This window comes from Mytilus galloprovincialis, chromosome 2, assembly GCF_965363235.1.
Source record: "Mytilus galloprovincialis chromosome 2, xbMytGall1.hap1.1, whole genome shotgun sequence".
NCBI classification, from domain to species: Eukaryota; Metazoa; Mollusca; class Bivalvia; order Mytilida; family Mytilidae; genus Mytilus; species Mytilus galloprovincialis.
The window spans coordinates 16,892,656-16,905,269 of record NC_134839.1 but is presented as its reverse complement, the minus strand read 5'-3'; the positions used below and the strand labels follow the sequence as shown (position 1 = coordinate 16,905,269).

Below are 12,614 nucleotides of genomic sequence, written 5' to 3'. Positions count from 1 at the left end.
TTATTGTTGTTAAACCTGCACGGATAGACTATATTATTCACCTATAGTAAAGTTTTGTTTTTAAACAAGAGATATAACAAATGACACAAATTTATAAGACCTACAAACAAATATTAGGAGACAAAAAATAACATGATGACTACACTCACACATAAGAAATGGATGTCCGATGTCCCTAGTTTACTGAGCGTGGATGCATGCTACTTTTTTTCAAATATCATGTGTATTTACTATATTATTGACAATGTGTTAGTTTTCTGAAAACAAACACATTTGTGTACCCTTAAACCGTGAATAGGTAAGTTTATATTGCACTAGTCATAATCTTTTTCTACCAGTCCTTTTACTTGCATATCATCGGCAGGGACGCAAAACCCTTTAATTATATTATAAGAGAAACACACACAACTGGAAATCAAAGCCATATCACCAAATTTTAATTTTGATTATCACTTTTTATAATAATTTTGTTCCAATACATGACCAAAACAACGTTTTGAAAAGTTATGAAACACTGTGTAGAAATGAAAACACAATACAAAATGTACCATTCAACTTCAAATAATACCCCTTTTAAGAAGTTTTATTTTGAGGAAATATTTACGGTAAACATGGAAATAATTTCAACTTAGTTTTGAAATATAGCAGCCATCCGGAATTGACAGAAAGAGACAGTGACAATATGACTTTGAACTTTTGTGTATTGCAAAATATTCCATTTAGCAATTTTTCACAAACCACCAGGAAAATAAAATAAATATAAAAACAGTGTGTTATCCATTCGCAATGTCTACCCACAAAAACGCTGTGTTATTAGTTAATTAAAATTTTGATACTGGACTTGCACGTCTTTTGAAAACCTTGTATTTTTTAAAAGATCGTCTCGTGCATATATTTATTTTTTCATATTGGATCACTTACCTTAGCAACTGTTGTCAAGTGTTATGTCGTTGTTCTCCTCTTATATTTAATGCGTTTCCCTCGGTTTTAGTTTGTTATCCCGATTTTGTTTTTTGTCCATGGATTTATGAGTTTTGAACAGCGGTATACTACTGTTGCCTTTATTTGTCACGTTGATACAACTAGAAGGAGAACGGCATCTTTTATACATTTTAGTCACGTGCAAAGGTTAATTTTCAAATAAGGTAATAGATACTGAAAAATAAATATGACCCAATGATGTATAGAATTTTGATAGAGGGATTTTCCCAAATAACTTTACAGTATAATTGAAATGATAAAATATAAAATCAGAGAATTAGACCAGGATGTTTATCCAGTACCGGTTTCTATTTATCTTATTAATGGGATTGATACGAGGGATTCTACTGATAACTAGCAAGTCATCCAAGCTATGTTTCACGAATCATTGTTATATGATGACCACAAGACCTTTGGGTCGTGCACCAATTACACTTGACATGATTTGATAATCTCATATCTTAGTTTTTAAAATTATTCAGTACATTGACCAACATAGTAATACTATGTACTATGTACAGAACTTAACCAAAGTGCAATGGAATTTATTAAAAATCAAGTTTACTTATTATAGGATAAACTCATAAATCGAAACTAAACTGACAAAGCCAGATCTAAAACAGAAAAAGACAAACAGACATATAATACTACACAAGACACAACTTAGAAAACTAAAGACACCCGTCGTGTTGTTCATGTTATTAAAAACTCGGTCAATCATTTTTTTTTCGGTAGATCACATCGTGAAAAGGGAATTAAATTGTAGTTATGACTTAAGGAACATATCCTATCACATAAGGGATATATAAACATAAATATGTACCCCTTCTGGTCTGCTTGTTTATCCACATTTATAAAGATGAATTCGTAACAATCTTCTAAAAGTGAGGGGTTTCTATATTATCTCATCTCAGGTTTAAATGATACTGATGGTGGCGAGTAGCTCAATAATCATTGATGCTGCAAATTGACGACTTTAAAATATGATATAAAACAATTAAATGTAAAATAACAAAATATACTGAACACATCAAACGAAGATAACAACTTTAATATTCCTGACTTGGAACATGCATTTCCTTTATGTAGCAAATAGTGCCTAATATAAGATATTAAAGCCAGCTTAACCCCTTACTTGTTTGAAAGAATATGACTTCAATATCATGACAACGCTTCAATTTGTCAGTGAAACAAACAGAAATAAGTTACCTTATTCTATTATTCTGAAAATGTTCCTTCAAGGTTCCTGCATTAATAATGAGTTGGGAAATGTATATCTTAGATGAAAATGAGTTGCTGTTATGGTGTGGTTATTTATGATTTAAAAACTGAAATCGTTCAGTTTTCAACAGCACAGTAGTCTTCCGGTGATGACATGAATATCGGTTATATGGTCATTTTTATAAATTTACTGTTTGTTAAGTATTACTTATTCGAAATACGACGAACTTTCTTATCCAAACCATGGACCAGCTTACATGTAGCCGTATTTGGCACAACTTTGTCATTTGTTCTTGGAATTTTTGGTCAAGGGTGTTCTTCAACTTTAAACTTTTTTGTCTTTCTAACAGGTCTGAGCGTCACTGGTGGATCTTATGTAGACAAAACGCGCGTCTGTTGTATCACATATTAGGCCTGGTACCTTTGATAACTATTTACACCACTTGGTCAATGCGACTGCTGGTGGAATTTTAGTCCTGGAGGGTATATCCAGCCCAGTAGTCAGCACTTCGGTGTTGAAATGAATATCAATTAAATGGTAATTTTTATAAATAAGTTGTTTGCTAAAGTATGAATTATTCCAAATACTAAAGATTTATTCATCCCATGCATAGATCATTGTAGTCGTACTTGGCACACATTTTTGTGGTCCTGAATGAGCTTCAACGTTAAACTTTTTTAGCTTTCTAACTATTTTGATCTGAGAGTCACTGATGAGTCTTATGTATACGAGACGCGCGTGTAGCGTATCAAATTATAAGGCTGGTACCTTTGATAACTATTTGTCTTTAATTCTGCTAGAGATATGCCCGCTTTTGATTATAACACAATGTTGACTGTTGTATTCTTTTTTTAACATTTTTACCTGATATGTAGTATGTTTAATTGGTTTGCACAACGTTGTCAATATAGTGAAATTTTATGCAACTGCCATGCCAGTGAGAGCTTTAGCTATCCATTCAATCAGATGTAATCCACAATTTTCTAAAAATGAAAATGCCCGAATCAAGTCAGGAATATGTTGTTATGCATTCGTTTTATGTGTTTCAGCTTTTGATTTTGACCTTTGATAAGGGACTTTCCGTTTTGAATATTCCTCTTTGGTATTTGTTTGGGTTTTGTTTTGTCAAAATCGAGGAATACGTATAGGAATGAGGAGGAAGAAGCCGTGTCTACTGTGTTTTAATGTTATTAATGTTTAATTGAGGATAAACTCATAGATACCAGGCTTAAAATATGTTGATTTAGGGACTTTCCTTTTTTAAATTTCCTCGGAATTCTGTGTTTTAGTGATTTTTGTTTTGCGAGGCAGTTTTAAAGGTATTAAAATCTTTCAAAATTTCCAAGTTTCAATTGTAGTGAATAAGGAACATGTTTTTGCTTCCATGTTCAGACATATGACACATTGATGCTGAAACACATAAAGCTGTTATACTCTGTGGGATTCAAGAAAATAGGTCTTAAATCATTCTAAATAAACATCTAGCGAAATAGGTATGAATGTAAAACTGGCTATGGAAATTCAATCAAGTGGTATTTTATTAGTTATTCATAAACTTGTTAAAATCTTTGAATTATTTTAACGGCAACAAAAAGCAGTTGTGCGTTTATTATCAAACACTATCTGACGATGTAAGGTGCCAAATAAAGAAAGCTATTGTCTTGTTGGTTTTTTTGGTTGTTTTTTTTTATTTTTTGTACATCGTTTTTTATGTTTCTTATAAATCTCTTGTTTTGAATTGACACAGAGAAGATAATATAAGGAGTTAATCCAAAATCATAAGTCCAATAGAAAAACGGTAAACATGCACCATGAACAAACAAACAAAAATGAAATGACGAATAACGTTCTAAAAAAAAGCACACATGCAAGATTGGAAGAATGAAACCAATTTGAAACAAAAACATTAAGGTGAATTAAGATTGCGTTAGTAATCGAAAGAAAATATAACTTGCTAGTATTTCCACATGAATATCAGATGACATTAATTTTCACAGTTTTTATTTTTTGTGGAACTTGAAGAACAAAAATCAAGAATTTAAAAGTTCCACATACCGCATAATCTTATTGTTTTAGGTTTATGACGACAACCAGCAGACGGGCAGATGACGTTGAATGCCGACGTGATTGAAAAAACTAACTCACATGACCTTTAAGACCAGGTTTTCCAAACCCATTTTACAAGAACAAATGATATTTGATAAACCATGTCTATTATATATTAGCAAAATATGTTTATTTTTACATCATCTCTATTGAGTTCTGATGTTTCCTTGCTTTATTAGCTAGATCCATTCATCTTTGTGCATGTACAGTCGAGTCCATGAAGGTCAATTTGGGTGACCCAAGGACAACAAACACAGACATAAGCCAGTGGAGAAGTAATATGGATGTTATTACAATCGGTAAAAACCTGTTCACCACTGACCATACCAAATCTGAAAAAAACAATAATATGCGATTTTCTATGAGTATACATTATATACAATGTAAATTGGAAATAAAAGCATCTAAGTACATGTATTGGAATAGCTGTATTTTATTTCATACTTGTCGTCGTCAATCGTTTATTTAGCAATCACAACCTATTTGTTCCGTCCAAGTAAAAGAAAGACGGATTCGTAGATAAATTTGTTTTTCATTTTTATAATAGATTGTTGATTTGACTCCTGCAAAACGTGTTTGTGCTCCAAAACAAAAATCGACAGTATAAACACATTGTAGTTACTAGAATTTTCTTACCTCAAATGTTTTAATTAGTTACATGCACACGGACAGATTGAAAAAATAAAAACAAATATCAAATATCAGTCCGATTTTGAATCGAGTCTTACCAATAAATGCCCATAAAGATCTTTAATGTAATACTAATCAAATACCGAACAAGGCTTGTACAAATCTAAAATATGGAAGCTTACGCAAATTTACGGCATATGTGAAATAATATCTGATTTGTATTTATATCTTCATCCTTAGAATTTGAAAAAAAAACGTCTTGATAATTGTATAACATTTTTTATACAAGGTCGTCGGTTCATGGAAAGAAATTATACTGTTCACATAAATATGTATAAAAAGTATGCACCACTACACAATTTTAGAGGGAAAAAATAAATACAAATATCAATAATGTTTTCGGATAGCAGATATCCTATATCAGTCCGATTTTGAATCGAGTCTTACTAATAAATGCCCATAAAGATCTTTAATGTAATACAAATCAAATACCGAACAAGGCTTGTACAAATTTAAAATATGGAAGTTTACGCAAATTTACGGCATATGTGTTGCTACTAAATTGGTTTCGGCTTAAAGTCTGTTCGTTAATCCTTCTATTTTCTTCAACACCGGTTTGAGCACGAAACTGTTTTCACATTTGTTGTTTTTTTTTCAAACCAAAATCTGTTTTAAACTGGTTTTAAACTCCTTACGAATGTTTACATTTCTTTCTTTTAACTGTTTGTTAGATACTTGCAAACGTTTTCTGTAACATATGTTTGAACAATTTGATTTAATGCTTATTCATACTTCGAACACATCTTCAGATAATTGCATGATGCTCCCGAGCTGACCCCATACTTTCTCCTTGGTGCTTGTCCTTTACAATCCGTTAATTGAAAAGATCTTTTAACACGAGTTCCTTCTATAAAAAAAGTTTAAGCTCTTTTAATAATAAAAACATGCATATACATATACATCAATAATACTTATTATTATACTTAAAAAACAAACCGGCTGACCGAGGATTACTTTCTAGTATATTATTTAGCAAAACGAATATCACTACCACAAGCGTGTAATCATAGTATATAAAAACAATCGACAATCCAAAGGCAAGCTTTGTTCAACACTATATCATAATTTTAATTGAAAAAATTCATTGGACCTTTTTTTTTTAATTTTACCTGAAGATTTGATGATTTTAAGAACCTCGGCGCCTTGTGGAATCTTTGTTTCCTGGTACAGTGGAAAGCCAAATCCTTCAAAAAACTGCTTTAAACTTTCTCCAATTGTTACTGTATCAATAATTTCACCAGAGAGATAATACAGTTCTTTGATGACTGTAGAGTTTGAGCTTTTTATACTGTTTATTCCTTTGTTCTACTGTAAAAAAAATTAAACTCAGATTTATAAGTTGAAAGAACATATTTTATTAATGAAGAAAAGCCGAGTCAGTCATTTGAATTCTCAAGTAACTCAAATCCAATCGATATTCGTTTGTAGAAGAAAAAATGATCCGCCAATAACTATTGTGAATTTCACAAATATATGTTGATCAATTTTATTGCATAATTGATTTATTAATGAAGTATAAATCGAACCTGCATTACTTTCATAATTGAAATATCGCCATCAAGGTATAAATAATGCTAAAGAAGGAATTTTGAGTGGTAAAAAAATCTTTTTCAACATAAAAAGTAAAATCACAAAAAAACTGAACTTAGAGGAAAATCAATTCGGAAAGTCCACAATCATATGGAAAAATCAAATACCAAAACGCATAAGAAACGAATGGACAAGAACTGTCATATTCCTGACTTGGTACAGGCATTTTCAAATGGTGGATTAAACCTGGTTTTATAGCGCTAATCCTCTCACTTTGATGACAGTCTCATCAAATTCCGTTATATTTACAACGATTATACGTTAACAAAAAAAAATATATGGTATACCTGATGAAAGCATATTATATAGTATATATGATGAAAGAATATTATATGGTATACATGATGAAAGAATGTTATGGTATACATGATGAAAATGAAAATAAACTAGTGTCTCCAAGGAGCCTGTGTTTTACTTTTAAAGATATAAGCCAAAAACTGCATGTCACCCCTGTGTTCTGTTTTTATCCATGGCGGCCATATTGGTTGACAGGCGGGCTTATCGGACAAAATTTTAAACAAGATACACTAATGATGATGTTGGACAAGATGAGTTAAATTTGGACCTGTAGTTTTATATATTGTTTGAAATATTACAAAAAAATGAAGTATGACTTTAAAGGGCACACAACTCCTTAATGGGTCAGTTGACAATTTTGAGAATTTAACTTATTTGTAGATTTTTTTCGCTAAACACTATTGCTTTTTGCAGTGTATCTCAATTAATAATGATGTTAAAGATAATAACTAAAAAATACGACATTTTCACACCAATTCAGGGGCAGCAACCTAGAACAGGTTTTCTCATTCCTCTGCAAATTTCAGGGCAGATAGATGATAATCATTGTACTCCATATCAGATTTGCTCTGAAGGCTTTAGTGTCAGAGACGTGAGCCTGAAACTGCAATTACCCTTATGTTCTATTTTTAACCATGTAGGCCATGTTGGTTAAAATAGGGGGTCATCGGACTTAATTTTCAATTTAAATACCCTAGTGATGATTGTGACCAAGTTTGGTTAAATTTGGCAGAGCAATTTTAGAGGAGAAGATTTTCGTAAAAGTTTACGGACAACGATGACGGACGCCAAGTGAAAAATAAACCACAATATATCAGTATCATTTTGTACGTACATCAGAACATTTTATCATTACACACAATATTTTAATGATATCTATTACGGAATAGGGTTATCAAAGAATTGTGTATCAATCTAGGAAATGGAATAAAAAAGACAGTTCATACATACCCAGCTACGAATGAACGCCTCTGTCAGTTGACCAGCATCTACAGCAACCTGTCTATTAATGTCTCGTAGTCTACATTCCCGGAGAGATGGAAGGCATGTAATTTGCTTACCCTGATAAAGAAAACACAGTAAATTACTCTTCCTTATCTTGACATGTTATTTTGAAAAGAAATATTTTTTTACATTAGTATGTCAAAAGCTTAACTGATTTGATAACTAGATCGACGACTTTATCTTTCAAGCAAACTTTAAGTCCTTTTATTCAAATATATAAATATAGTTTAAAAAAAAACAACATATACTAGTATTACTATGTTGAATCTTAACTCGACAGACTTACGATAAATAAATAGCCTTAAAATTTTGTATTCCAATATTTTACCAAAATATGTTCAGATCATCGATTAAATTTTCATCAACAATTTAAAAGCAGATCATGGTTTGGCAGATGTAAGAAACTATATTCGTGAAGTCAAGGAATTGGTTTATACATGAATACGCGTTATGGTGGCCATTACGACAAACAATAAAACAATACTAAACAAACAAACATTTTACGAATTTCTAACGTTCTCAAGTTTTTGTAGGAAATCATAATATGTAAAATTCTACTGAAACATTTTCAAAAAAATAAATAATATTGAAAGTTTCATTGCAGAGTATATGGTCAAGCTAGCGCTATTGTGTATACATTGTAGACAGTTGTCCTTTGCTGGACTATTTAATTTGTTTTTGTTGTTTTGCGTGTTATTTTGTCTTCTTGACATATTTTTATTGTAATCGAATCTTTTTATAGATTAATTATAATTTTATTTGTAAAAAACAAACCTTTTGGAAGTCTTGCATCCTGTAAGATTCAAGAATATCATTGTGTGCCGGAACGTGAATCTTTACTACATTCTTTTCAAGATTTGTTTCGATTTTTTCCAAAAATCTTGCTTTACCTTCACTTATATGATAATCAAATTTCTAAAACAAAATATAAAATTGAAGCATTGTGATTACAAAACGGTACATGATTTATTATTTTGACCTACAGAAACTTGATCATGAATGTTACACTAACTTTGTTGTTTTTAAAACACTGCGTATTAAATGTTTTGGCATGACGGTTTTACACATTTATATCAGGGTGATTCAATGATTGTTTTCTTTCCTTTACTGAATCACAAATCCTTTTCTAAATTTATTTTTTCTTGCACAAATTTTTATCTTGCTGTACTGTTCATTTGGTTTCTATTATACACCTTATCATGTTTTGGTGAGCAGGATCTGCTTACCCTCCTGATATCGTCCTTAGTTTCTGGGTGGGGTTCGTTTTGCTCGGTGTTCTTTGTGGTGTTTGTGTTTTATTATTTTCTGTTCATCTTTTTGATTTTTTAGCCATGGTGCTGTCAGTTTATTTTCTACTTATAATTTTGAATGTACCTCTGGTATATTTCGCTTGTCTTTTGATACAGTATTGTGTCGTAATATTTACTTGCATATGTTTCTTTTGAAATAGAAGATAAACCTATATATATTTACATAGAGCAAAATTTATCACAGTGACACCTCAAGCTTTGTCTTATTTATTATTCATATACAGACAATATATATATGTTGGAATTAAATACCAACAACATCAAGCAATATATCAAATTCAAGTTCCTTTTCTTGTGAACGAGTTAACTCACTGTACCTTACAGTAATTTTATGTCTGACTAATTGTTGAATATGTCTTTTGAAAAAAAGTGCATACCATTTCATAAGCTGCAACAGCAGACAAGAATAAAACACAAAGTGGTAAACCTAACATTGTCACAAATTTATCTACAAAAAAGAAAAGAATACACATAATAAAACTATTTACAGTAAGCCTATAGATTGGAATAGTGTGCAAAAATTAAAAACAAACTTCTCGTAAGATTTTGATAACATATGGGAGACAATGACTGAAAACAATTGCCAATCAAAGAAACTTTATTGTTGTTAAACCTGCACGGATAGCCTATATTATTCACCTATAGTAAAGTTTTGTTTTTAAACAAGAGATATAACAAATGACACAAATTTATAAGACCTACAAACAAATATTAGGAGACAAAAAATAACATGATGACTACACTCACACATAAGAAATGGATGTCCGATGTCCCTAGTTTACTGAGCGTGGATGCATGCTACTTTTTTTCAAATATCATGTGTATTTACTATATTATTGACAATGTGTTAGTTTTCTGCAAACAAACACAATTTGTGTACCTTTAAACCATGAATAGGTAAGTTTATATTGCACTTGTCATAATCTTTTTTTACCAATCCTTTTACTTGCATATCATCGGCAGGGACGCAAAACCCTTTAATTATATTATAAGAGAAACACACACAACTGGAAATCAAAGCCATATCACCAAATTTTAATTTTGATTATCACTTTTTATAATAATATTGTTCCAATACATGACCAAAACAACGTTTTGAAAAGTTATGAAACACTGTGAAGAAATGAAAACACAATACAAAATGTACCATTCAACTTCAAATAATGCCCCTTTTAAGAATTTTTATTTTGAGTAAATATTTACGATCAACATGTAAATACTTTCAACTTAGTTTTAAAATATAGCAGCCATCCGGAATTGACAGAAAGAGACAATGACAATACGACTTTGAATTTTTTGTGTATTGCAAAATGTTCCATGTAGCAATTTTCCACAAACCACCAGGAAAATAAAATAAATATAAAAACTGTGTGTTATCCATTTACAATGTATACCCACAAAAACGGTGTGTTATTAGTTAAATAAAATTTTGATGCTGGAATTGCACGTCTTTTTTTAAAAATCGTCTCGTGCATATATTTATTTTTTCATATTGGATCACTTACCTTAGCAACTGTTGTCACTTTGATGCAACTAGAAGGAGAACAGCATCTTTTATACATTTTAGTCACGTGCAAAGGTTAATTTCCAAATAAGGTAATTGATACTGAAAAATAAATATGACCGAATGATGTATAGAATTTTGATAGAGGGATTTTCCCATATAACTTCACAGTATAATTGAAATGATAAAAGATAAAATCAGAGACGTAGACCAGAATGTTTATCCAGTACCGGTTTCTAGGTTTTCAGACATGTCATATGGAGTCCAATGCATGCATTTATCTTATTGATGGGATGAATAGGAAGGATTCTATTGATAACTAGCAAGTCATCCAAGCTATGTTTTAAGAATCATTGTTATATGATGATCATCAAACCTTTGGTTCGTGCATCAATTACACTTGACATGATTTAATAATCTCATATCTTAGTTTTTAAAATTATTCAGTACATTAACCAACATAGTAATACTATGTATTATGTACAGAACTTAACCAAAGTGCAATTACATTTATTACAAATCAACTTTACTTATTATAGGATAAACTCATAAATCGAAACTAAACTGACAAAGCCAGGACTAAACCAGACAAAGAAAAACAGACGAATAATACTACACAAGACACAACATAGAAAATAAAGACAAGCGTCATGTTGCACATGTTATTAAAAACTCGGTAAATAATTTTATTCGGTAGATCACATTCGTGAAAAGGGAATGAGATTGTAGTTATGACTTAAGGAACATATACTATCACATAAGGGGTATATAAACATCAATATGTACACTTCTGGTCTGCTTGTTTATCCCCATTTATAAAGATGAACTCGTAAAAAACCTTCACAAAGTGAGGGGTTTCTCTATTCTCTCATCTTAGGTTTAAATGATACTGATGGCGGCGAGTCGCTCGATAATCATCAATACTGCAAATTGACGACTTCAAGATATGATATAAAACAATTAAATGTAAAATAACAAAAAATACTGAACACATCAAACGAAGGAAACAACTTTTATATTTCTGACTTGGAACAGGCATTTCCTTTATATAGCAAAATAGATACAGCAGTCAATATTGCATTATAATCTGATCACTATAAAATTAAATGAAACCACCATGACAAAAAGGAAAACAAAATGTCATATTGAAGAAGAATTCATACAAAACCTTCTGAAAAAAAATAAATTTCCTTATTCTCTTATCAAATGGACGACTTCAAGGTTCCTGCATGAATAATGAGATGGGAAATGTATATATTAGATGAAGGTGACTTGCTGTTATGGTGTGGTTATTTATAATTTTAAAACTAAAATCGTTTTATTTTCATCAGCCCATTAGTCCTTCGGTGATAACATGAATATCAATTATAAAGTCATAATGATAAATTTACTGTTTGTTTAAATCTGAATTATTCGAAATACGAAGGACTTTCTTATCCAAGGCATGGATCACCTTAGCCGCACAACTTTTTGGAATTTTGGGTCCTGAGTGCTCTTCAACTTCATTGGTCTGAGCATCACTGGTGAGTCTTATGTAGACGAAACGCGCTTCTGTAGTATCAAATTTTAAGCCTGGTACCTTTGATAACTATTTACACCCCTTGGTCAATGCGACTGCTGGGGGAATTTTAGTCCCCGGGGGTATATCCAGCTATTCTCACTATTTTGATCTGAGAGTCACTGATGAGTCTTATGTAGACGAAACGCGAGTGTGGCGTATCAAATTATAAGGCTGGTACCTTTGATAACTATTTCTCGTAAATTCTGGTAGCGATATGCCCGCTTTTGATTATAACACAATGTTGACTGTTGTATCCTTTTTTCACTATTTTTACCTATTTTGAAGTATACTTATTCACACATCGTTGTCAATATAGTGAAATTTGATGCGACTTTTAAGCTATCCATG

The 12,614-nt window shown here is 31.2% G+C and overlaps 2 protein-coding genes across 2 annotated transcripts in view; one reads left to right on the top strand and one right to left on the bottom strand.

Moving 5' to 3' along the window:
- The window catches only part of LOC143063020 (aspartate--tRNA ligase, cytoplasmic-like), a 210,324-nt gene that overhangs the window by 32,518 nt on the left and 165,192 nt on the right, over positions 1-12,614 (top strand). The gene's annotated exons all lie outside the window — the stretch shown is intronic.
- On the bottom strand, positions 4,400-10,780 carry LOC143063017 (uncharacterized). Its single transcript, XM_076234924.1, has 7 exons — positions 10,707-10,780; positions 9,579-9,649; positions 8,666-8,806; positions 7,838-7,948; positions 6,109-6,304; positions 5,732-5,846; positions 4,400-4,641 (listed from the first exon to the last, which is right to left on the bottom strand). Exons 2-7 carry the CDS (start codon positions 9,633-9,635, stop codon positions 4,485-4,487), a joined length of 777 nt encoding a protein of 258 aa, XP_076091039.1. The 5' UTR covers positions 9,636-9,649; positions 10,707-10,780; the 3' UTR covers positions 4,400-4,484.

Excerpts from the sequence above, each read along its gene's own strand:
- LOC143063017 (XM_076234924.1), bottom strand. The coding sequence starts at position 9,635 with ATGTTAGGTTTACCACTTTGTGTTTTATTCTTGTCTGCTGTTGCAGCT. Across the intron at positions 8,807-9,578 it reads CTGTTGCAGCTTATGAAATG|AAATTTGATTATCATATAAG; the intron begins GTATGCACTTTT and ends ATTTTGTTTTAG. Across the intron at positions 4,642-5,731 it reads TATCTGAAGATGTGTTCGAA|ATTTGGTATGGTCAGTGGTG; the intron begins GTATGAATAAGC and ends TGTTTTTTTCAG.